The sequence below is a fragment of the Lissotriton vulgaris genome, chromosome 7, assembly GCF_964263255.1.
Source record: "Lissotriton vulgaris chromosome 7, aLisVul1.2, whole genome shotgun sequence".
Lineage (NCBI taxonomy): Eukaryota > Metazoa > Chordata > Amphibia > Caudata > Salamandridae > Lissotriton > Lissotriton vulgaris.
Genome location: NC_141695.1, coordinates 725,274,864 through 725,298,978, shown reverse-complemented (window position 1 = coordinate 725,298,978; position 24,115 = coordinate 725,274,864). Strand labels below are relative to the sequence as shown.

General features: G+C 40.9%; 1 protein-coding gene across 1 annotated transcript in view; it reads left to right on the top strand.

Annotated features, from left to right (window-relative positions):
• The window catches only part of LOC147702336 (ATP-binding cassette sub-family A member 10-like), a 1,673,715-nt gene that overhangs the window by 197,529 nt on the left and 1,452,071 nt on the right, over positions 1-24,115 (top strand). The window contains exon 3 of the mRNA XM_086930968.1: positions 10,515-10,725. Within this exon, the coding sequence (XP_086787094.1) occupies positions 10,515-10,725 (211 nt within the window). The remainder of the gene's footprint in view (positions 1-10,514; positions 10,726-24,115) is intronic.

Below are 24,115 nucleotides of genomic sequence, written 5' to 3'. Positions count from 1 at the left end.
CCCATTACTGCGTTCTGTCTTTTTAGCTCGACCTCTCTAGATGCAAGATAGGATCCTCCGTTCTGCTCTATATCACTGCAACTCCCTTGCTGTCTGGTGTCACTCAATAAACGGTAAGGTCCTTCACGGTCCTCCATGTTCCCGCGATCCCGTCCGTGATCACTGGATGTATGGCGAGACCTTTCGCGACTCCCTATATTCTCGTGACTCCAATGTCGCACGTTTTCTCCCGGGGCATGGTGAGTGCACCTGAAGCTATCTCGGTACTCCTGCGTCTTTCGTTCTCCCTCACTAAGAATGAGGCGAGGCACTCCCCCACACCCTGCACTCTTGTCCTCACACATTTGCCTAGTGCCACCGATGGTATGGCAAGTATCTCCCTTGCTTCCTTGCCTCCCTCCCTCCCACTCCGGGCTGCTTTCGCCAGCTCCGCAGTGAGAGAGGATCCTGTTATCCTGATCTCTCCATTCTGCTTCTGTTTCTAATCTTTTATTCTGAGTCTCTTCGGCAGCATCCCATTCTTTCAAATACTCCCTTAATTCCTTGAAGGTTTTCGGTTTCGGTCCCCTCAGATCCATCTGTCCTCTCTGACCCCCTTGTTCTATCCAGGGACCCGTTGCTGAATCCAATGGGGTACTCCGACTCTTTGGTCCTAGCAACTGCCTTTGGGAATTGATCGTGTTATTCCTACTCTCCATCTCTGCCCTTTCCCTGTCCCATCGTGCCTGTTCCTCCTGCTGGACTCCCTCCGGGTTGTAGATTGACACTATAGGACCTATGGTAACAGGTACTTGTAGAGCATCTGGCAATTGATACGACCTTGCACACTGCGTTTCTGGCACCTTCTGGACCACGAATCTTCCTACTACTCTCTGTACGGGACTAGATTGAGGTACTTCCTCACCTTTCTTGGGATCCCACTCTGTTGTGGGGAGCGGTTTATATTCCCCCCACCTAGCCCCATCCCCTTGCTGTAGTTCGGGACTTTCGGCTTCTCTGTTGTACGGAGGTGGTCTATCTAATAATAGCCTCTCTATCAGATCCTCATCCGGCTCGCTATCCTCATCTTCTTCTAGAGGTTTCTTTTCTCCCGTAACCTCAAGCATTGGGTACAATTTGTCTGCTTCTATTTTTTGCACCATCCACTTTTTAGCTTCATCATCCCATTTAGCATCCTGCACTGCTTTTACCGATCGTCTCACTCTTTCTTGGCGTCTATTCGAGCTCTTTTCGTGTGCCGTTCTAAACCATGCACTAAGGGCTTCGAACTGTGTTGGCCTCGGTAGAGGTCTCGTTGCTAGCATTACCGCTTTTAGTTGGTTCAATACTTCTAACCTAAACGTCCCGTATCTTGGAAATGCCAGTTCCTTATTTCCTTCCGTTAGCTTACTCCACTCGGATATCCATAGTATTGAGTGTAACCCTACATTCACAGCCATATAATAAGCTGGTGTGCCTTCTGGTGGAGCTTCTTCCCCTGCATACAAGCTTCCTCTATCTTTCTTAAAGATCGCCCTTAAACGTTTAAAACACTTCATTTTCAAAATCTACGATTTTCTTTTAATTCTCTTCCTTATTTACTTCCCGCTGACAACCACCAATCCCTACGCGGCTCTCGCTGACCAGCCTATCCCAGCGCGACTCTACGCTGACCGGCCAATCTCAGCGCGGCTCTACGCTGACGTCACTCGTCCCCTCTGCAGCAGTTCCCCTCCTTTCTCAACTCGTCTCACGATCTTGCATGCGTTTTCATTCATACGCCGAAAAATGACTACTTCCGTCCAAGCGATCACTTTTCTTGACTGTACGTCCACAGTCTAACTGTAATTGTCACCTCAACGGACGAGACGTCTTTCCTCTCACGTTCAGACGCTCGCCTTAACTGATAGGTTACTGACACACAGTAAACGTCCGACCAGCGTCCGTTACTCATACACTCACTCTGTCACTCCTCCTATCATCGGTCCTAAGGGCGATCAATGGTACCTCATGACCCCTGTACAATGGTAGACAATTACTCTGGGTGTTCGATACACCCGAACCACTTAAGCCCTTCACTGGATCTTAAGATTTTATCCGGTTGCGCGCGCTCACAACCTTCCCTCAATCACACTACAGGCATTCAACTCCGCTTGACATTACAACACAGGTACAACACAAAACACCGCAATCTGGCAACGCATGACCCTTATACTCACTCTCGACCGACTCTGCTGCTTTTCTCTCGCACCGTCAGCACCTTCTTCGGCAGGGATTCTTCTTCTGGCCGTCGATGACTAGGGACCTTGGGGTAATCTAGACCTGACCTAGGTTGTCTTCCTCAAGAAGAAAACCATCCTCTGCTACCAACTGCGGGGAATGAGATTTTGATACCTTTTCTGATTACTTAGATACCTATCTCATTCTTCCTTTTGGATCGATTATTTTCTGTCATTGAGTAAAAGGCAACCCCACATAGTTTAAATCAACCCCATAGACTGACGCAACTCTGAAGAACCACTTACGACTGATAAAGTTTAAAAGTTTAATATAAAATCAATCAATTGCATATACAATCCTCTCAGGATAAGATACAGGAATTAAAAGGAACATAAATTCCCTAAAGAATCTAAGTCTACAAAAGAATACAATTAAGATCAATTCCAGAATCAACAGATTAAAAGCATAGACACAAAGTGGATCCGTTGCGTCATCTATAAAACAGAATAACAAGTTAAATCTGTCCCTACTCTATACTAGGTGACATCCCTACTTCGCAAGTTCCTTACCTAAAAAAGGTGTCAGCAGTTTGACTTCCAAAGAAGTTCAAACTCTCTTAGCCTCTAATGGTAACTTATCGAGAAACAGTACCCTCTCTGCCTACCCATCCGCTCTCTAAGGGTCCTCGGCCTACTGCTCTCTTGCGCTCTGCTCTTTCTCTCTGAATCCTCAGGCCATCTGCGCTATCTTCTCCCCGGGGTGCTGTCCCTAAATACAAAATCATAGTATGGGTGGAACGCCCACTTGACGCCCACCACGTACACATTTCACGTGATCTCATTCTGGGTTTTTCCATAGCTTCATCTCGTCGCGTCGTCCGTTAAGTTGACCTTGCTTCTTAGGCACCATCTTCGTCTTCGTGACTTCATTGACATTCCAGTTGACACTTTCAGAGCAAAGTCTATCACCTCAACAGAGTTCCATTCATTACTGTTGTGATTATAACCTCGTTTGGTCCTGTGAATGGTCATTCCTAAACAAGACCCCAAATTCCAAGCGTCTCTTATCTCACTTAGGCCATAAACTTCGTCCAGCATTGTCACCTTAAATCTAGCAAGACCTTTGACTCTTGTCTCGCACGTACAGATCAAGGCTATCCCCCTCTTCCTGTGAGACCACTAAATTATATGCAGTGGACTACACTCTTGCGAACGCTTGGCCTATTAGGTTAAAATCACACATGACCACACTTTCTAAAACTCCTTCGTCTACACAGTATAACCTTTAACACACATACATATATATATAATCGAATTAGCGAATCGGTGATTATACTTGAATCCATGTTACATAAAATACAACGTTTACATTCTCGTTTCTACACATTTCTTCGCTTTATAATTCATCTTCTTTCTCCTTCTAATGATTACATACGTGTATTCAGTTTAGCACGTTTAAACATTTTCACATTTTTATATTAGACCACTATATATATACACGGTCTTTCTAATGTATTTCTAAAGTGAATACAGATACAATTCCTATTACTTAGGTTACATCGGCTAACCTATACACTACAAGTGCTCCTTCATGTTACAACTTCTACGTTTATGCGATATGCTTGTAAATATGGTACAGATGTACTTTTCATTCAAATTGCGCTCTCTCAGAGATAAGGAAGTGTGTTAATGTAAGTTCATCTCTTCATCACGTGGGGAGGAGTAGTGTGCGAGGCCCACGTCCAGCTGGCTCATGACAAAGGAGTCAAAGAATGAGTGATGGAGGGTGATTACATGGGAGGTCAGAGAGTATGACAGATGCCGTGATGTGAAGAAGAATATTGTAAATAACCATGTCATTGAGTCAGATGTAGAAATCCATATATATAATGTATTCAATTCCACAGAGCAAAAGCTCACTTTGCTGCACGGACATAAAATGCACGTTTTGCTGTTATTGCATGCAAAGTGCGTAGGACTGCTTGGCTGGCCAAAGATGCCATCACTCATATAAGGGTAGGACCTGAGCAGTTCTTTGTATAAAGGCATTGTGTGAGCAGGCTGCATAATTTCATTCAAAGTGGCACCTGCCTCCCCTCCACCCATAATAGCCTAGTGCCAAATTGGTCCGAACTGAGAAGAGAAATAGAAACATTAAAGTTGGAGCTGCCCAATGGTCCCAGAATGCATCACTGCAACTAGTCCAACGTAGGAAACCCATCCAGGCCAATCAGCGTGTCAAACCACAAGAGTGACTACCAACAGATCTACAGTCATAAACCTATGAATATTTGCTTTTTGGTTCTCTCAACTCGGCAGCCTGACCTTGTGATGGTCGAGCCGATGTCAAAACAAACAGAATATATTAGGAAGCTATTTTAGGGTCAGGCTTGCACTCGAGTAGTGACAAATTAAATAACCATATTGAGGTTGGTGAAAAAAACACAATGTATATGTGTGCGTACAGCAGGCATAGATGAGAAAGAATGTAATAATTGATGACTAACTGTACTTCAAAACATAAAATGGTCCCTCATTAACTACAATGTAAGATAGAAGGGTATATCCAAACAGCCACATATGAGGTGACAATTTCTCCTCTTGAGTTGAGACAAGTACACTGTGGACATATTGGTAACGGTAGGCCACACAGACAGCTGTACATTGAAGCCAGAACTATAAAAGGGTTCTTTTTACTGGAGACCAAATGACAAGCACACACGTATTTGTGCCATTAGGTTCGAAAAGTGGCACACTGAAAGTTCGTTTACATAAATGACGAATTACACATTCCACACCACAAACTGAACTGCTTCATGGCACTTATCCCTCAACCATGCTCATTTCATCGACCTTAGTTGAGTCAGCTTTAATTAAGTTTCAAACTTGTGTTATGTATAATAACACTAATCCCTACAGCTATAATGCTTAATATTTAATACATATTGTCATTGCACCAAAGTATCTAAACATCACTTGATTGTTGTCGATTCTGTTGTGGACATCCTCAATCTGAATGCAATGGTCACCTCAGCCTTTCATCCTCCTGAGATGATAATAAACATCATTAAATCAGATGATCAAACCCGTTACTCACAACACAAGCATACGCTATTAATGGCCGTATAAAACATTTTAATTGCCGTTAGACATCGGCCATTAACAACAATAAAATAACACCAGCTCTTGGGTGAAATCTACAATGTAGTTTACTAGGGCAGGCATCTTTATAGATTCGTGAAACCGACAGGGGAGTATCAGAACTAAACAAAACAAACACCAAGTTTCAGGTTTACATATCCCCTGCACATGAATTCATTACTACTGCTTTCCGTTGCGAATGGTCTTTGTTACAAAGAAAGGAGAAAGGAAGTCAATCGTCTAAAATAAATTAACCATCATCAAAAGGATTGAATCATGCAGAGTACATCAAGTGCAAAGCATGAAAAACTGTTGCACAGTAAAGCTAACCATCCATGAGTCTTCCGTACACCAAACCCTCTACTTCATTTGAGTGTTTAATAAACATCTGCACCTTGTTTCTTCAAGGTTCCCAGAAAGCAAGAAAACAATGCCACTGAATCTGCCAATTATCCTTTTCTCAGCATCAGGAGAATGGTTTCTCTGCAGTCTGATCCCCTAATTCAAAGACAGAATCAATAATACACAAGGAAAAAATGCACTCAGAATGGAGAACCACCAGCACTCTGTGAGACGATGTTAGAATGCGGTGTAAATGATGAAGTCATAACCCTTATGGCCATCTTAGCAGCCAAGTCCCCACCTAAACTAAACATAAAATACTCGAAAGCCAGCTCACCACATCATACTAGCCCCATATCATGCTCCTTCTGCATCAGTGAGGACATGTTGAGGTTGAGCTTGAGGTCAATAGGTCTGGCCTTTTCAACCACAAGATATATTTTTGTTATTTATGTTTTTGGTAAACAAGTAGCTTAATACATATGTTACCCCTAAGGTAGGGAACAAACAGCTCACAGGGCAAGGTAAATTGTATTTAAAAAGTGGGACATGTTTTTGTGAGTTTTATGTGTCTTGGTATAGAAAAACAGATATTTATTTTTCACTACTGTAAGGCCTACTTCTTCCATATGATGGAATTGGGTTACCTTAATACATTTAATAAAGTGCTAACTTATGAATTGGAACAGGTAGAAATGGTATGTCATGTTTGTACTCAAATTAATTGTGTTTGAAAATCCACTTTTATGGGAAGTTGAATTTTAGATTGCAATTCCGAAAATGCCACTTTTAGAACGTTGGTATTTTCCTGCCCAAAATCTTCGAAGGCCCTCTAGCAGTTTCCAGCTGCCCGGTTGTTAATGGCTCCACCATTAAGAATGCATATTGGGCCTAGACTGTGAACAATAGGGGATTTCTGGGGGGCAGGATGGACCATTCTGTCAGAATGGTTGGGCAGAGCTGTTTCCTGCCCCACATATTATAAAGGGATTGCATTTATCACACAGAAAGGAAACTGACACTAGTCTTTGCCACCCCCATCTTCTTGGCACCTTGGCAGGGGAAAGGAAGAACTTCCCAGAACCAGATGTAGAAGCAACCTTGAATATGTGATTTGCCCACTTCAAAGGATGGCACCTGGTATAGTTATTGGACCTCTTGAACCACTCATCAGTAGACTCCTGGACCTGCAGACTGCAGAGGAGAGACTGCCTTGCTGCACAGAGGACTGGACTGCTGCTTGAGGCGTGCCCTGTTATTCAGAGGACTGCACTTCTGCTACCAGAGGACTTCCCTGCAGCTTGGAGTCTTCATTGCTCTCTAGAGGGCTGCTCTGCACGAGGCTTGCCCTGCTGTCAGTGAAGGAGACTGGACCTGCTCCCTTGATCCCAGGCTAACCAGTGTGACTACAAGGATAAGTTGGCTGACCTCCTGTTTTAAGCAACAGGGACCCAACAAATCTCCAAAGGCCTTTCCGCAACTGCCCAGCGGAACTGCTGCAACTAGACCTGCAACTGCACATGCCTGACCCATGCTGGCTTCTGCTAAAGTAAGTCTCTGATTCTCAAGAGGTGTCTCTCTAGATCCAGGACCTTTTGCGGGCATCAGGGAGAATTCTGTGAAGTAGGGAGAACTCCTGAAGTTTTTAGCTCTTCCCAACTGCAAATGGTCTGTTCATCTCAAGACTCTACTGCTAGTAATGACCAACAATGCAAGATCTGCTCTTTACGCTTCAGCAATGACAGGCTATGTTGACTGCCAATGAAAACTCCAGCATCGACTGTCTGCATTGCCCAGCCGGATCTTCGCACTTCAGCTACAGCCACCTGTGACACTCTACCTGTTCCCTGCAGCCTCCTCTATCACAAACTGTACTTTTCACATTGGAAATTTTTGCCTGGACTAACCTGGTTCCTATATTCAGCACACATTCCATCGCGGTCAGGTTCAACTTGTGACTTTCCCCGACCTAGCACAGCCAGATGACTGTGAGTGTCGCTTTGTGTTTTTAGAAGCTATACCTATTAAAATGTTTAAAATTGAATATTTCTGGATCTACTGATTAACTTATTGTCAGTACAGTCTAATTTTATTTATTGTATAATTCTCTATATTTTTTAATTGGTTGGGGATTTTTCTTGAGTGGTATGTTCACTTCACATAGTGCCTCTAAGTTAAATATGACTTCTTCTTAAGTGCCACGCTACCAGAGGGTAAAGTACAGGTTAATTTATGGACTTTTGTGGTTCACCCTGACAAACATTGTGTTTGTTGCTTGAGTAGGATTTTCACCCCCTCCCCAATCACTGACCGAATTTCTTACATCTACAATTGTAGAAGTTAAGATGCCATGCCAGTCATACATTTCCTGAAGTGCTCACAAGTGTAAGCAGTTCTATTTATGGTGTGCATTTTTACATGTGTAATTGCTTCTCAAAAAGGCATTAATGTTTCATGTGTTTCTTCTCTATGGAGAAGATGTTTTTCTGCCATAGTCAAAGCTTTCCCACTACAATCCCATTAGGTTTTTTGGCGGATCTTCTATTTTCGCCATGGAAAGCCCCAGATCCATGGCAGTAATGGACGGAGAAAAATCCATGAATTCACAAGTTTATGCGTGTACACAAACATTCAAGGGCATCCCACTACCCGATCTTGGGAACTAATTTACTCCTATGTAAAATTCCATCAACCTGGTGTACTTTTAGAAATGACTAATTATATTCACAAAACAAATTTGTAATTAACAATCAATATCATTTGCAAGTGTAAGTTGAACATACAGTCACATATAGCTCTGTGATGTGAGCTTTTAGTGCTCTCCTGTTCAAAACCATTGTGCGCAGAAACGCTTTACTAAAGGTAAAGTGGCAGATATAAAAGTTGTGCCACTTATATATAGGAAATCTGTTAAAAGCCACATTTACAGATACACCTAAATATGCAAAAAACAACCAAATGACAATAAATGAGACAAAAACAAAAATAATGGTTGTGACAGGAAGAAAAAGACAAAAGATGAAATGGTTGTTGGGCCAAACACAACTAGAGCAAGTGGAGAGTTATCGATATCTCGGTGCACTTTTCAATGAGACCGGAAGTTTTGTACCACAAAGGGAAGATATAGTAAGGAAGGCGAATAGCTTGATTGCGGCATTTAGAACCCTACAAAAGAATCTATCTGCACTGTCATATGGACCACTGTTAAAAATCATAGCTGCCAAATTATTACCATCCTTAACATATGGCGCTGAAGTGCTAAACGGGAAGGATGCTGTGCTTATCAACAATGCTGTGGCAAAAACTTATAAAATATTATTCTCCCTACCATGTAATGCCTCACAAGCGCAAATGAGGATGGAATTCGGTATGAACAATCAGCTATATGTCCGGCAAGGCCAAACATTAAAAGTTTGGAATAGAGTAAAAAATGATCAGGACAATCAATTGTCTATAGCTTTGTGGAGAGAGGTTAAAGATAACCAGAAACTGCAAGCGTGGAAATACCTAAACAATGCAGAAGAAGAATTTGGAATATCAGCAATCTGGGAAAACACAATAACGCAGGAAAGCTTTAAAAAAACAATCAACAAGCTGGTTACTCACCTATCGCTGCTAAAAGACAAAGCTCTATTAGTAAAACGAAAGCATTCATGGCCAATCATAAACGGCTACAAAAAAAACAAAGCCAAGCTTACCTTCATATTGCATGGTCAGTCCAAAATAAGCGAACATTTATAGGAGCACGCTTTGGTCTATGGCCAGGTTTGTGCCATCTTCCACCCTGGAAGTCAAACGAGGGCCATACGTTATGTAGACTTTGCAAGGGGGGAAAAGAAGACATTGTGCACTTGGTATGTCTGTGCCCTGCCATAAATTCAGAAAGGATACTAATCCTCAGGAGGTTGTTTTAATGCACGAGATATAAGAACCTGTAGGCAAGCAATAATGGCGTGCCTAAGCCCGAATGACCTACCAATGAATGTTGCTTTTGTAAAAATTTTAAATGTGATTGCCACACGTCTTAAGGAAAATTTTATCTAGTTATATTTATTTTTTTATTATTTTCTTTTTAATGACATTTACTATTTGCACGATGTTTTAAATGCGTATTGATGCTGATATTTGCTCTAAGGTCACATTTTTGTAAGATTTTAATGAATTAAACAAATAAACTTAAACTTGATACATATGCTACGTACTTTTTCCAGCGCACAGTAACTAGGAAGAGGAAATTAACTCGTCATGTGCATAAAAACATGTGCATACAAAGAATTGAGAACTGTGGCCAGGCTGTGGTTCGATGGGACTAAGAGAACGAAACCTCCCAGGACACAGACTTATATACCCACTTAGTTTTGTTCCTGCAAGGTTTCCTTTCACTGTGTAAGTTTTGTTTCTGCAAGGTTTCATTTCACCAGCCAACCCCTTCCTTGGCCAGGGGCTCCAGAGGAGGCTCAGCCCCGTAGCCTACTAAGGGTTCCCCTCCTCAAGGCGCGGGGGGCGCCTGTTCAGGAAGAGGAAATGAACTTGTTATGTGCATAAAAACTTTGCTCAGGCAAAGGAGGAGGTATACTTAAATACTTTGTAAACGTGGAACGAGTGAAAGAATCACTTTTTTTTTAATTGAAACTGTACACTGCAGTAACAGTAATTTTTGGGATAAATTAAAAAATCAATACCTTTTAATGAAATGAAACCAAAGCTTATGTTCAGTGATATTTCTGGCGACTATTGTAAATTACAGTGATTTGAATAACCTTATATAAATGAGCTCAAAGGTGATGCCTCCAAATCCCTGATAATGTAACTTTTTTTTCCTTCTATCTCTAGGAGTGGATCTTGTGCGCAGCTGTCCTCTTTATCGTGTGGTTCCTCACAATTGGCACTGAGCTGTTTCCTATGTACATTCCCACTGTACCTGAAAATATTATTGGACGATTGGATGAATGTAACATTACGGCTCATGTTGTTGGATATGCACCAAAAACTGAGAATACAAAACAAATCATGGAGAAAGTTTCTTTGACCTTAAGCGACAGAGGTAAGTGGACCACACCCCTTGATGATCACAAATAAACTTGCCTTTATACGGAATTAAAGCTGTTACTGAAGGCTACTATTACGCAGTTAACCCAATGAAGATAGGTTGGTTACGATTTCCTTCAATTTATTATGGGGTGAGGAATAACTTATTTGCACGTCGATTTATGGAGGAGTTGGCGTAGGACGCAGAACGTCCTCCTTAATTAATACGCATTTGACAGGTTGCAAATAGTGACTTACTTGCTACAATGGCAGGAATGGTGGCCTGCAAGGGTCAGCAGACCGCATGTCTTTGTATTTCAAAACTGAAAACTTTTTTAAAGCAGTTCGATCTCCTAGTAGCAAACAATTTGGAAAAACTTCATTGAGACCCTGCCTGCTACACCTGAAGCTGACACATTGATTCCTAAAGGAAAGTGCTTCATATAGAACTCCTTCTTCTTTGCAGATCAGTTACCACCCCAACTTGGAATTTAGTAACTTTTCAATGGTTTGCAACGGGAATTAAGACCATAAGCAACTGATGCATGAAGGCATAAATCACAATTGGGAAGGGACTGTCTTATCAAACATCTTAGGAATTGCAATTGGTTATCAATTCCTAAATTCATTTACAAATTTGGAAAGACTTCCCTGAACTGATAAATGGTTTAACAGATACAAAAATGCCTTTTGTGGTCCCAGGCACTTTGATTAGTGAATCAGAGTGTTTGCGACCATTAAAATGTTTCCCACTTCGGGCGGCAACTCCCTAAAGTAATATATTTGCATTATAAAATAAAAATATGTAAGTAACTGATATGAAAGAAGGGCAGAATAAGAGCCTCTGAATAAATACACCCTTAAAAATGCACTACATAAGTGCGATCAAAATCTTCCTCAATGTGGGGTTTTAGTAGGTCCCTCTCCCATTGGCAGTTATGAAGGATGGGGCCATGTAGCGCATTTAAAAGTTAAAAAGCGGTGTATTATGATGGTGAACTCATAAAATACTGAATTAGTGGGTATACAACTGTTACAACAAAGTTTTTACAACGCACTACCATTACAACGCAGGCATTACCACGCATACCATTACAACGCATTGCGCTGGGGGGGCGCTCTAGGATAGGGAATAAGTATAATTTTATATCCAACACCTTCCCTAGTGTCCACGGGGACTGGAGTTGGAATATAAAATTATACTTACCACTATCCAGCACCTCTAAGCGCTATGCGTTGTAACGGTATTCGTTGTAAATACCGCGTTGTAATGGTATGCATGGTAAAAGTATGCGTTGTAACGTCATACATCCGAATTAGTGCCATGATGTGACAGGAAGTTCTGACTACTCCCAATGCCACATAACTACCTCCTAAAGTCAACAATAAAGTAAACATGGCAGTACAGAAAAAGATACTTCGCAGACATTTTAATAGGCAGTAGCAAATGTAACATTAATAAAACAACTACGGGTTCCTAAAAATCAATTCATTTTTGCATGTCTGGCTTTCAAAAACAGATATATATTACTTCCATTTTGGGTAAGGTCAGGAATAAAGGTCAAAGGGCATGGAGATCAGATCAGTGTCATCCACCTACCAACAATACCAATATTCTATCGAAAACAATGGATGGCATGATGTGCATTTGGAAGAGGTCTGTAGCCACATTATGGACAGGGCAACAGTCAAGAAACGGTGCACCATATGTGCACATTTTTTAATATTTATTCAATGAAAACAGAAGATAATAAAATGGAGCCCCCCACCCAAATACATGTTAGACAAAGCTACCTCATTGGTTGTCTTTGCCATGTCCTCATTGCTCACACTCTTTTAATCCAGTAATGAGTAACCTACCATATTGGGAATTATCAAGACTAAAAAGGCTGATTTTTTTTTTACTTTCCTTAGTGAACCCTAAAATATTCCCTTAAAGTTAGACGCTTGAGTTTGCAATTCAATCCTGTTGCTTTCATCTTTGGAGTTGCGTTTGAACTGGAAGCCCCTCAACGTATATGACTAACAGTTGTCTCCCCCCTGTGGTTACGTTTCGGTGGTTTAGAAGTTTGTTTAGTTTAGATTATTAACTATACAGTTTAATATAAGCATTTTTGAAATGAAGAACTGGTTTGTTTTTGAGATTTTTGCATAAGGTATTCATTCATTCCATAGTGGTAGTGTTTGAGTTTCATGCATCAATCAGGCATTACGTTTCTCTGTTTTTTAAATGCTCACCTGGTGAGCTCAAGCTGAATCAAGTTCAGTGACGTTCGGAACACAAAGCACTGCAAGGTGTAAAATGCAAACATTAGACATCAGGCTGTGCGGTCCTTCTTTGAGCACTTGCATTTATAGCAGGAGCACAGCACGATCAGCTGAAAATGTTTCAAAATCACCCACTCATGCTCCAGCCACCAAATTCAGTGTATCTCTTCAATCTTTGTAATGATCTCAGTTTTATACAATTATTTTAGGTTTGATGTATTTTAACAAGCATTCGAGACCCTCTTCTGTGGGCACTTGTCATTCATCCTCCATCAAAGATAGCTTTTCATTTTCCTGTATTGAGTTGTGCCTGCCAGTCTGTTTCTTCTCCATGTCTTGGGATTTAAGGAGCTCTTTAAAGTTGCACATTCTCAGTTCTTTATCTCTGGTTATCATTCCTGACTGTGATATTTCTAGTTATATGAAAATATGTTTAAGGCTGAGACTAAAGGAACCTTGCTCTTGTAGCACAATGAAGTGTTATGTGGGAATCTAGGACCCTATTGTAATTTTTCCCGATTCATGCCCATATATAGGTATAAACCATCCAGTCCTTATATAGGCATAAAGAATCGTTGCCTTATTTAGTTAAAGACGGCGCAGCCCTAATAAGGCATGGCTACTTCCACTTAACTCAGAGAATCCACATTGATTTTGTGGTAAAACCAGCCCTCAGCAGTCAGGAACCTCCCCCTTCTTGAATACTGATTAATCCAAGAAATCTTCGAGTTTTCAAGGAAGTAAGGCACTAGTGATAATATTATGTCCAATATTACGTCAGACTTGGCACCTTCAGGGGTATAAATATGCCTACATTTGCCCAGTCAAACACACGGTGGTTCCGGAGCAGATAGACTAACTACTTGCCCGACCCTGCTGATGCAAGTGCTGAAGGAAGACGACCCTCCAACTGACGCACTGAAAAGACGCTGTCTTTTCTCCTGCCGAGAAATCCAGCTCCAGTGTTTCCAGGCTACCCTTGCGGGTTGCTGGGAGATCGAGTCCTGAGAGAGAGATACAAGACCTTTATCATTCTAAAACAAAGGTACGGAGCTGCTTAGATCCTTGAGAATTCTTGAACAGATTCTTGGCAGAGAAATACCAAAACTTAAACTACTCCTCACTTAATCCTCCCTCGTACTAGGCTTAGGTTAGGTACACTAGGGTAGACGTACGTTAGAAGCACCAGTTGAGTACTTTTAGCCATCATTTTATCACTGTATGTATTTTATGCATTTTATGTATTCTATGTTTATGGCCTAGAAACCATATCATGCTTTTACAGTACTATTTTATAATACTATTCGTATTATATGCCTCGTACTTCTTAACTAGCTTTTCAATTGTAGCAGTGCATTTCTTATGCTTAAGAAATAAGACTGTTCAATAAATACTTTTATTGAAAACGCCCGTCTCTCTAGTTCTAAAGCAACTCTGGTAAAACTAAGCATGCACGATTGACTGAGTGAAATAGCCGTCTATTGTTTCCGTGACTCTAGAGATACGTTCCATTCTGGGGAAAAAAGTTGTCATGTTATATGGTTGTCAGAGACTAATCCCTTCTTGTTTATTCAGGAAAGTTTCTAGTGACCTCTGAGCTAGCTGGCTCTCACAATTAAGTCTAATATATTCGGCAGACACCTAGTCGACTTCAGTCCTACGTCTAAGCTGCAGGGTATATTATTCCAATGCGCAGAGACTATTGGGAATATAGGAACTACACTACATGGCGCCCAATGTTTGGTAAGACAATAATTTAACGCTAGATACAAGAGTAAATCAGTCGTGCTTTTCACACAGACCCCTTTTCTCGTAAAATACTCCAATAGATGTCTGTAGTGGGAAAAAGGTTAATATCCGCCGAAACTGAGTAGGACGAAAATCCTATGTATTAGTTTTTGGTTAAATAAACGTTGAAGGATACAGTGTTCCAAAATATTGTGCACCTAATCTTTGTTTCCTTAAAACTTATTCTGCAAACTTTCATTAAACAATGTCGATTAACGGCAACAACAACGCAACCGGTGGAGCTGCAGTAAATGCAAACCAAACGGGTTCAGACGTTACAGGGTTTAATGAAAATGACGATGATGCTGTAATCATCCCGGCAAATATAAGGAAAACCATAACTATAAAACGTATAGAAAATGGGGTATCATCGAGAGGTGGTAAAGTTATATTTGTAATAGAGGGACATGAATATCGGCAGACAGAGGTATTCTATTCATGGATTACTTTTCCACAAGCAAATCCAGTAACACGGGAGTTCCACTACTACAAAGCAGAGGAACCTCCAGCGGAATACATTCCTTTCGAGGATGTTGAAATTCCACTAACTTACCGAGAGCATCAGCTCTGGTTTAATGGCGCCCTAAAACATGAAAATCACACTACCAGGCTCGGTCCACTAGGTAGACCAGGAGCTACATGGCCAGTTTAGCTAGCTATACACCTCATCTAGACATTGAAAGGATGTCAGATGTAGAATTATTAGCTCAGCTAAAACAATTAATTAAAATACATAGACAATTGGTTCAATATGTCAAAGGGACATTAACAGTCCAACCTGCTATAAGAGTTCCACAGCATACCCCACACCAGGGGAACACAAACAAAATCACACCACAGACTACAGAGTCAGTCATTGGTAAGCTACCAGCAAAGCAAGAACAGATTCCGTTCTGGTTAGCACAAAAAATTATTCAAATAGAGGCAGTATATCCTGATAGTACATCTCATGAAAAACACAGGATTCTGACAATCTGTTTACCTATGGGGATTGCACCACACGTAGAGGATTGTGACACTTGGGGTACAGTCTTTGCTTCAATCTACACTAAAACACATGGTGTTCCGTCCATGGCAGTAATACCAGACGTTCTAAGACAGATTCATAATGAATACCGTCCAGAACCGGCCTTAAATCTAGGTATGAAATTACTGAAAGATTTCAAACAGGTCTCGGCTATACTATTAGCCAACATCAAAGGAGAAGCAGCATCAGTGGCAATCCGCCAGAAATGAAAAGAAACAGACATTTCTGAGCAACCTTATGAGCTTGAAGAATTATTGAAAAATCCTATGAAGAACTAGGCAGAGATAGTTTGGGTGGGAAACCAGTAAAACCTGAATTAACAGAAAATCCTGAAGAAGTGTTTATTAAAAATAATCTCACTACTCCTAAAACGAAATGAGAGAACCCTAAACAGACACCTCCCAGAGAGAAAAGTTCTCAGTCCAGAGGAAAGTCTCCCCAAAGGAGAGTTAGGTCTCCTGAACAGGGAGGTAGGTCTCCCCAACGGGAACCCTCAGAAAAAAGATACAACCTTAGAAATAGGGATACTTTAAGAAAACCTGATAGATATCAAGATAATGACACACGTCCCTCTCGATCTTTTCAGACGTCCTCGCAGAAATCGGAAAGAAGAGGACGATCAGAACACAAAGAAGAACGCGTCAAGTCCAAAGACAAAGAACCCGTTCACCAAAATAAAAAGGCTCAATTTCAAAAAAGAAGGTAGCTAGCATAAAGGTCAGACATGCCGAGGATTCTGAGGACACAACTCAAGAACGGGGAATGGGCTCAGACAATGTTAGACAGTGCAGCAGAAGTAACGATAGTTCGCAGGATCCTGAAGGATCATCTGGAGACAGTGGACCTATTTTCAGCCAGAGTAGCAGAAATACTACAAATGTATGATGATAAGACATTATCATATGTCGATGACATCTATCTTACAGATGACAATTTGGACAGGCACTTGAAAAGAGTAAACACCACAATAGTTGGGTTTGCTTCTGAAGGGTGTGAATTCAATTTTAAGAAATCACGAATTGCCCACCTCAATGTCCTGTTCTTAGGATACAAGTTATCAAGTAAAGGCAAAAGACTGGCAGCAAACTTCCTAGAGAAATGTGCGCTTCTCCAACCTCCAAAAACGCTGAAAAACTTACAGTCAAATCTAGGTTTCCTGAATTTTGGAAGAACTTATGTTCTAAACTACGCAGAAAGGGTTAAACCTCTGTACAAACTAATCAAACCTGATTTCAAACAAACTAATTGGACTCAAACACGTACAGAAATTTTACGTTCAGTACAAACAGACATGCTAACTAAAACAAAATTAGATACACGCAATAACGTGCGCAATCTCGTGATCCGGGTCATCCCAGGGAGATGCGGATTCGCATACCTGACCTTTAATGAAGGAGAAAATGTACCAATTGCATACAAATCACACTTGTATACACAAGCAGAAATGAAGTTCACTTCAACAGAAAAAATTCTGACAGCAGTTCAAACTGCAGTAGCAAAAGAAAGAACTATGGCGCAGGGTAAACGCATATTGATTGTTACACCTGTACCTGCCTTAGAGGCAGTAACAAAGGCTAGCATTCCTAATGCTAAGGCTTTACATCCAAGATGGATACAATGGGTTAATTCTCTTGCTGCTACAGACGTTGAATATGTCTTTGACCGTAATTTAAAGGCACAAGAATTCCTACAATACGAATACGAATGTCCTATGCTGACCGAAATTCTGCCTCTAGAACATTACAGGTGTATAATATATAAAGCCGGATCAGCACAGCCCGCAATTGGGGGTAAACAAGCCTATAATGCTGCGTGCGCGATCGTTCAAGGTCATTGGCGCGAAGGTAAATTCAGACCTATGGTCACTAAAACTCAATCACTGGGGGACTGTACAGCTCAGCGAGCTGAACTACAGGCTTTCAAGATGGCGCTTAAAAATACCGATCGCGAATTCCCCACACTCATAGTGTGCTATTCGTATTACTGTGTACAATTTTACAATGAGTATCTGCAGAACTGGGTTCAAAACGGTTTCAAAGACGGAAAAGGTTGCATAAATTAAGCCTAAAACGCTTTGGGAAAAAGTAGTTCTTTTACAGAAAGAACTAAAAAAGACTTATGTGATTCATACACTGAGTCATCAGCGTGATGGCTTTCACGTTGCAGGGAATTCATTGGCTGATGAAGTCGCAAAGGCAGCTGTGCAAACGGCTTCCGTAGCTGTGATCACCCGGTCAAAAACAAAAATAGACAGTGAAATAAAGTAGCAGACGACCAAATCTTGCTACAATCCAAGAGGTTCAAACTGAAAGACTTATCACTTTTGATAAACCAACAGTAAAAAAAGGACTAAGCAACAAAGCCAGGGAACTTGTACCTCTGGGAACCCAAATAACAGTTTGTCAAGAAACACCTGTCTATAATGATGTACCGTCTGAGTATACAAATATGACAAAGAAAGAGAAAGCTCCAGTGAATTCAAGTAATCCTGATGCAATCCCAACAATTGACAGAACTGCTTCTGGCTACTTTATCAACTTCGAAAACTTTTCTGAGGATCCCAGTGAACCTGAAGAGGAGCCAGCAAACAAAACTATCAAGGAAAAAGTAACAGAACTCTTTCATCTACTAGAAAAAACATATCTGGTTTTACCATCTGTGGTATTTTGGATTGGATTGGGTGTACCTTTCCTCCTGCTCTGGCTCGTACTAGTATTGAGCTTGGGAAGGATGACTGATGGAAAATACAGTACTATGGACACACCAAGTAAGAAAATCAACTTGGTCCTGAAACCTTACAAATCATCTCATCGTGAAAAAAGAGGACTGTCAGCAGTAAACATCACAGCTGTTCCTATACCTGATGGTATAGCATGGGACAGAACTGATTATGACATCTATGGTCCGGTTGAGCTTCTGAAGCTTCCACACCAATTTAAGGTTTCTTTAAGTGACTTTGTCGCACCCAGTGCATTTTCTGATGATTGGGACTTTGAGACTATTAACAACATGATGAAAAATTTGGAAATTTCAGCTAAATTTACAGAACATGACTACTTAGAAGGGTCATCAGATTATGAACAAATGTATTGTTTTAATCATTATGGTCATCATTATTTGCATAGATCTGCAAGCCCTAGAAATGTTTTATATTACAATCAATGGGAACATTGTCCAACACCGCCAAAAGGAGTTCGAAAAAATTCTTGGAAAAATGTCCTTACTTCACAGGGTTTAATGTTACAAATCCAGAAATGTTTTATTTTAAAAATAGAAATAACACAGGAATGAAAACAATGTTGACCAATACTAAACAAATTTATTCTACAAACTTTTATGCTCAATTGTCTACTTTAGGGTTTGACTACTGGAAAGACAACATAGAGACAAAAACTGTCTGGGGCACGAAAGATTGGCAGGTACAGGGTTTAGAAGCCCTATTCAGAGCCTGCATTATACCAGAAAAAAATAGTTTTTGAATGACACTGTTCAACAAACCTCTTGTCTTGGCTTAGCTAAGATAAAAGATTTAAATAAACCGTCTTTACCAAAACCTGCACCTGACAGTAATAACGATTCGGATGAGGAGGTAGACGTAACTTATATATTAAAACAGAACAGAACTGATCCTAACTGGAAGAAGTGGGTGATCTGGCAAACAGACACTAATAACTGTCATGAAAGATTCCTGAACAAATCACAAGGATTCAGATGGAATAGGCCAGATCCAAGCTATTCCCTGAGACAACATCCTGGGATGTAACTACTTACAGTGTAGGGAAGTTTTGCCTTGAATGGCTTCAGAAATCTACACTTCCAGAAATAAAACAACACTTGTCTTTACTTAAGGAAAGCAATGATTTGCGAGATTTCTTAATGGGACCTCGCAAGCCAAGGCAAAAACGTTTCATATACGCCAGTATATATGAGGCTTACAACGAAGCTTGGAAAGTGACGCAAATAGAAACTGCAGAAAAAATATGGGAAATTGATTGTATTAATTTGGAGAAAGCACTTTCTGTAGTGGACAATGGGTTAACGACTCTGTCCTCCAGAATATATTCTATGGACAGCATTGTGTCATCTGCTATAGACATCATAGAACAAGACTTACTAAAGTTACAACATGGGCAGTCTCAATTGCGTTTGATCATGCTGTTAGGCTGGACGTTGCAAAATCTGAGTTCTGGCTATGTGCCATGGCATCTAATCAATACAACGTCATTGTTTGCTGTATTTAACCTTACAGATAAACAAATCTCTTTGGCACAAAGAGGAGCCGACTATACGATGCTGAGCATTGAAAAACTCAAAAGATTACAATTAACAGTTTCTGAGAAACCTGGGATTGAGTGGATAATTCATGGCTCCATTTCAATTCCAGTCACGACATTCCAGTTTCAGTATTGTCTGGAGCATGTACAAGCGGGCCTGTATGAAAGGTTGGGTAAAGAATACATTAAGTCGACCTGGGTTTTATCATATACACACAAGTATTGGAATGGCGGACATGAAGTTTTCCTTAGTGGCAATAATTGCAAAAAGTCACTAAGTGGTACATTTATGTGCAATGAAGTTAATTTACAAGGGGCCTGTGATGGTTCTGCAAATAACCTTTCATGCCACCTACACATTTCGCCCTCTCCTACGATAATACCAGTTTTCAGGCAGCTATCCAATGGCAGTTACATTATGTTGAATGATCACAGCTGTTGTGGCATGTTGCCAGGAAAAAGTTATCTTGTAACTGTGTCGTCTACGGTCACTTGTTGTAGGTAAGTATTGTATCCAAAAACAGAGACAGAAAGGGAGATGGCTATATGACCTTTACTGAATATCTCTTCTATTCGAATTGATACTTAAGCAGGATGAAAGCCATTCTTTTACAAAAAAATGGGCCACTGACCTCGTCTAGACAAATGCACGATCTGCAAGTAGCAAGGTCTTCTGCAGAGATACATGCATTATTATCAACAAACTGTCCAGTGCATTTCGCAGAAATGTTAAGCCAAATCTTAAACATGTCTGATACCAACGGCATCGCACATGTATTTAAGACATTTTTTTGGGACTGTTAACACCGTTTGAAGCAGTCCTCTGCATTTCTCCTAATTTCGTGCACTCTGTGTTCGGCGGCCTGCCTCTCATCTTGGGACTAGTAGCAGGAATCCTATTTTTATTCCTTCTGCTCCGATATGGCAAGTCCGGTCACCAGCAACACCGAAACTACCATGGAACAATGCCTCCTTGCAATGAGATATCGTGAAAGGATTTCACAGATTCTTGGCTTGGCTCGTTTAAGAGATCTGAACATGACCTGGTTTCATTCAGACCAACCTGGCAAGATTGCATCTTACCTGTTCTTTGATGCCTGCTTTGCGGACAGGAATGCGTGTTGGACATTTGTCTTACACTTCCATCAGTACTGACATCGGATGTCGACGCTTTGCTAGGTCCTGTAACGGCTCATGCATCATGTTGCCCCCAACGTCTGCCTATTCTGATGATGGCATTCATTGAGCTCTCACCGGCAAGTCTGATTGAGGGTGAGATACGAGAAACTACAAGCACACAGCTACCATCTACTACGGACATTGCTAATGCATCAAACGCTGACGGCGATGATCCACACTTCTGCACTTTTGATCTGCTAACTGAAGTGGTTCCACTTTCACCTAAAACAGAGGACGGTATCTTTACGAGCCTTGACAATATGATGTTTTCTCCCGACACTACTGATTCTCCTGAGGATAGTTTTTGATTATTTCTCACAACGTTCTCTGAACTCTGCAATTCGGCCTTCATTCTTCAAAACAATCCAATAATTTGAACTTTTGGCACAGAGTAATCTGCTTAAAGTAGAACTATTTTAGAGAACAAGATTTCAAGCTTGTACTTCCTAATTAACAATATTTGGCTTCAACCTCGATTACAAAGGTAATTAGACAATTATGCTATGGGATTGATCTCAGGTATCGATTAATGACTGTACTTTCGTTTTGTATAATGTGAAGATATATGCTCATAGTTTATATCTGATTTCATGATTCCAATGATTTTTACATGATGTATACTCCCTTCATGCAAACAAGCCTATTCACAAATGCATTTTTGTATTTTAGGGGAGGATTGTAAAAAATTTGCTTTAAAATATGTTCAGTGCTTATTTATTATTGAACTTAACAATCGTGGAGTGGGTGTTATGTGGGAATCTAGGACCCTAGTGTAATTTTTCCCGATTCATGCCCATATATAGGTATAAACCATCCAGTCCTTATATAGGCATAAAGAATCATTGCCTTATTTAGTTATAGCCGGCGCAACCCTAATACGGCATGGCTACTTCCACTAAACTCCGAGAATCCACATAGATTTCTTGGTAAAACCAGCCCTCAGCAGTCAGGAACCTCCCCCTGCTTGAATACTGATTTATCCAAGAAATCCAGGAGTTTTCAAGGAACTAAGGCACTAGTGATGATATTATGTCCAATATTATGTCAGACTCAGCGCCTTCAGGGGTATAAAAATGCCTACATTTGCCCAGTCAAACACACAGTGGTTCTGGAGCATATCGACTAACTACTTGCCCGACGTCCTGCTGATGCAAGTGCTGAAGGAAGCCGACCCTCCAACTGACTCACTGAAACGATACTGTCTTTTCTCCTGCGGAGAAATCCAGCTCCAGTGTTTCCAGGCTACCCTTGCGGGTTGCTGGGAGATCGTTTCCCGAGAGAGAGATACAAGACCTCTACCATTCTAAAACCAAGGTACGGAGCTGATTAGATCCCTAGAGAATTCTTGAACAGATTCTTGGCAGAGAAATACCAAAACTTAAACTACTCCTCACTTACTCCTCCCTCGTACTAGGCCTAGGTTAGGTACACTGGAGTAGGCGTACGTTAGAAGACCAGTTGAGTACTTTTAGCCATCATTTTATCACTGTATGTATTTTATGCATTTTATGTATTCTGTGTTTATGGCTTAGAACCCATATCATGCTTTTACAGTACTATTTTATAATACCATTCGTATTATATGCCTCGTACTTCTTAACTAGCATTTCAATTGTAGCAGTGCATTTCTTATGCTTAAGAAATAAGACTGTTCAATAAATACTTTTATTGAAAACGCCCGTCTCTCTATTTCTAAAGCAACTCTGGTGAAACTAAGCATGCACGATTGACTTAGTGAAATAGCCGTCTATTGTTTCCGCGACTCTAGAGATATGTTTCATACTGGGGAAACAAAGTTATCATGTTATATGGTTGTCAGAGACTAATCCCTTCTTCTTTATTCGAGAAAGTTTCTAGTGACCTCTGAGCTAGCTGGCACTCACAATTAAGTCTAATATATTCGGCAGAGACCTAGTCGACTTCAGTCCTACGTCTAAGCTGCAGGGTATATTATTCCAATGTGCGGAGCCTATTGGGAATATAGGAACTACACTACAGAAGCAATATACACTCTTAGCTAACCACTGCAGTGCCAGTGTGACCTTTGACTAAAAGGGTTTGGTTCTGGGTTTTTGTCATGACTATGGCTAATTTTTGTTTTTTAAAAGGTATTGTGAGAAAAACCTATAATATGATTTCACATTAAGCATTAAAAAACTGTTTCCAACGCAGCCAACAAACAGCCCTGTCAGAGGTGATGGATCAAAGCAATGGCAGTCTCAATGTCCGGCCAAATAGTGTCTGTCCAAGACGTGATTGTGATGTGCTTAATGTTGGCCGATCCGAGCTATTCTATGAACTCTTTTCTCTCTTTCCTCAGTAGTCCATGGTTAGCCATTATTTTCTTGGAAATTTGTAAGTGCCCAGTCAGAGTACTTGCAACTGTCATTCACTGAGATTTTTTTGTAATATTGCGAGTCAGTAGGTCTCAGCACTCAGTGCCTTTGCAAAGTAAACAGCTACACACCAGACCATTGCCCAGAAATTTCAAGTAACAGAACTATACTTTTCCTTATTCTGATTTTGGTATGCACTGGCAGTTGATACAGTTCACTGTGCGTTTTTAAGTCTCGCCTACGCAGCGCTGCATAGGAGACCTTTAGAGATCGATTCTGTTTTTGCCCCAAAACCATGCACGCGTTGCATTGCCTTCAATGGCAACGCGTGCATGTTTGGCGATTCCATTGCAGGAGCGAGCCTTGAAATCATATGGTTCCTGCTCGCTCCTGCAAGGGAAACAGGTGCAGGCCCCCCTTCTCTCTCCCCTCCCCCTGCTGCCAGCGCGAGGCACACGCTTGTCTTTTTTGGATCCATTTCACAGAGAAGAAATTAAATGAAAGAAGGAAGTAGAGGTTGTGAATCGTTTCTTC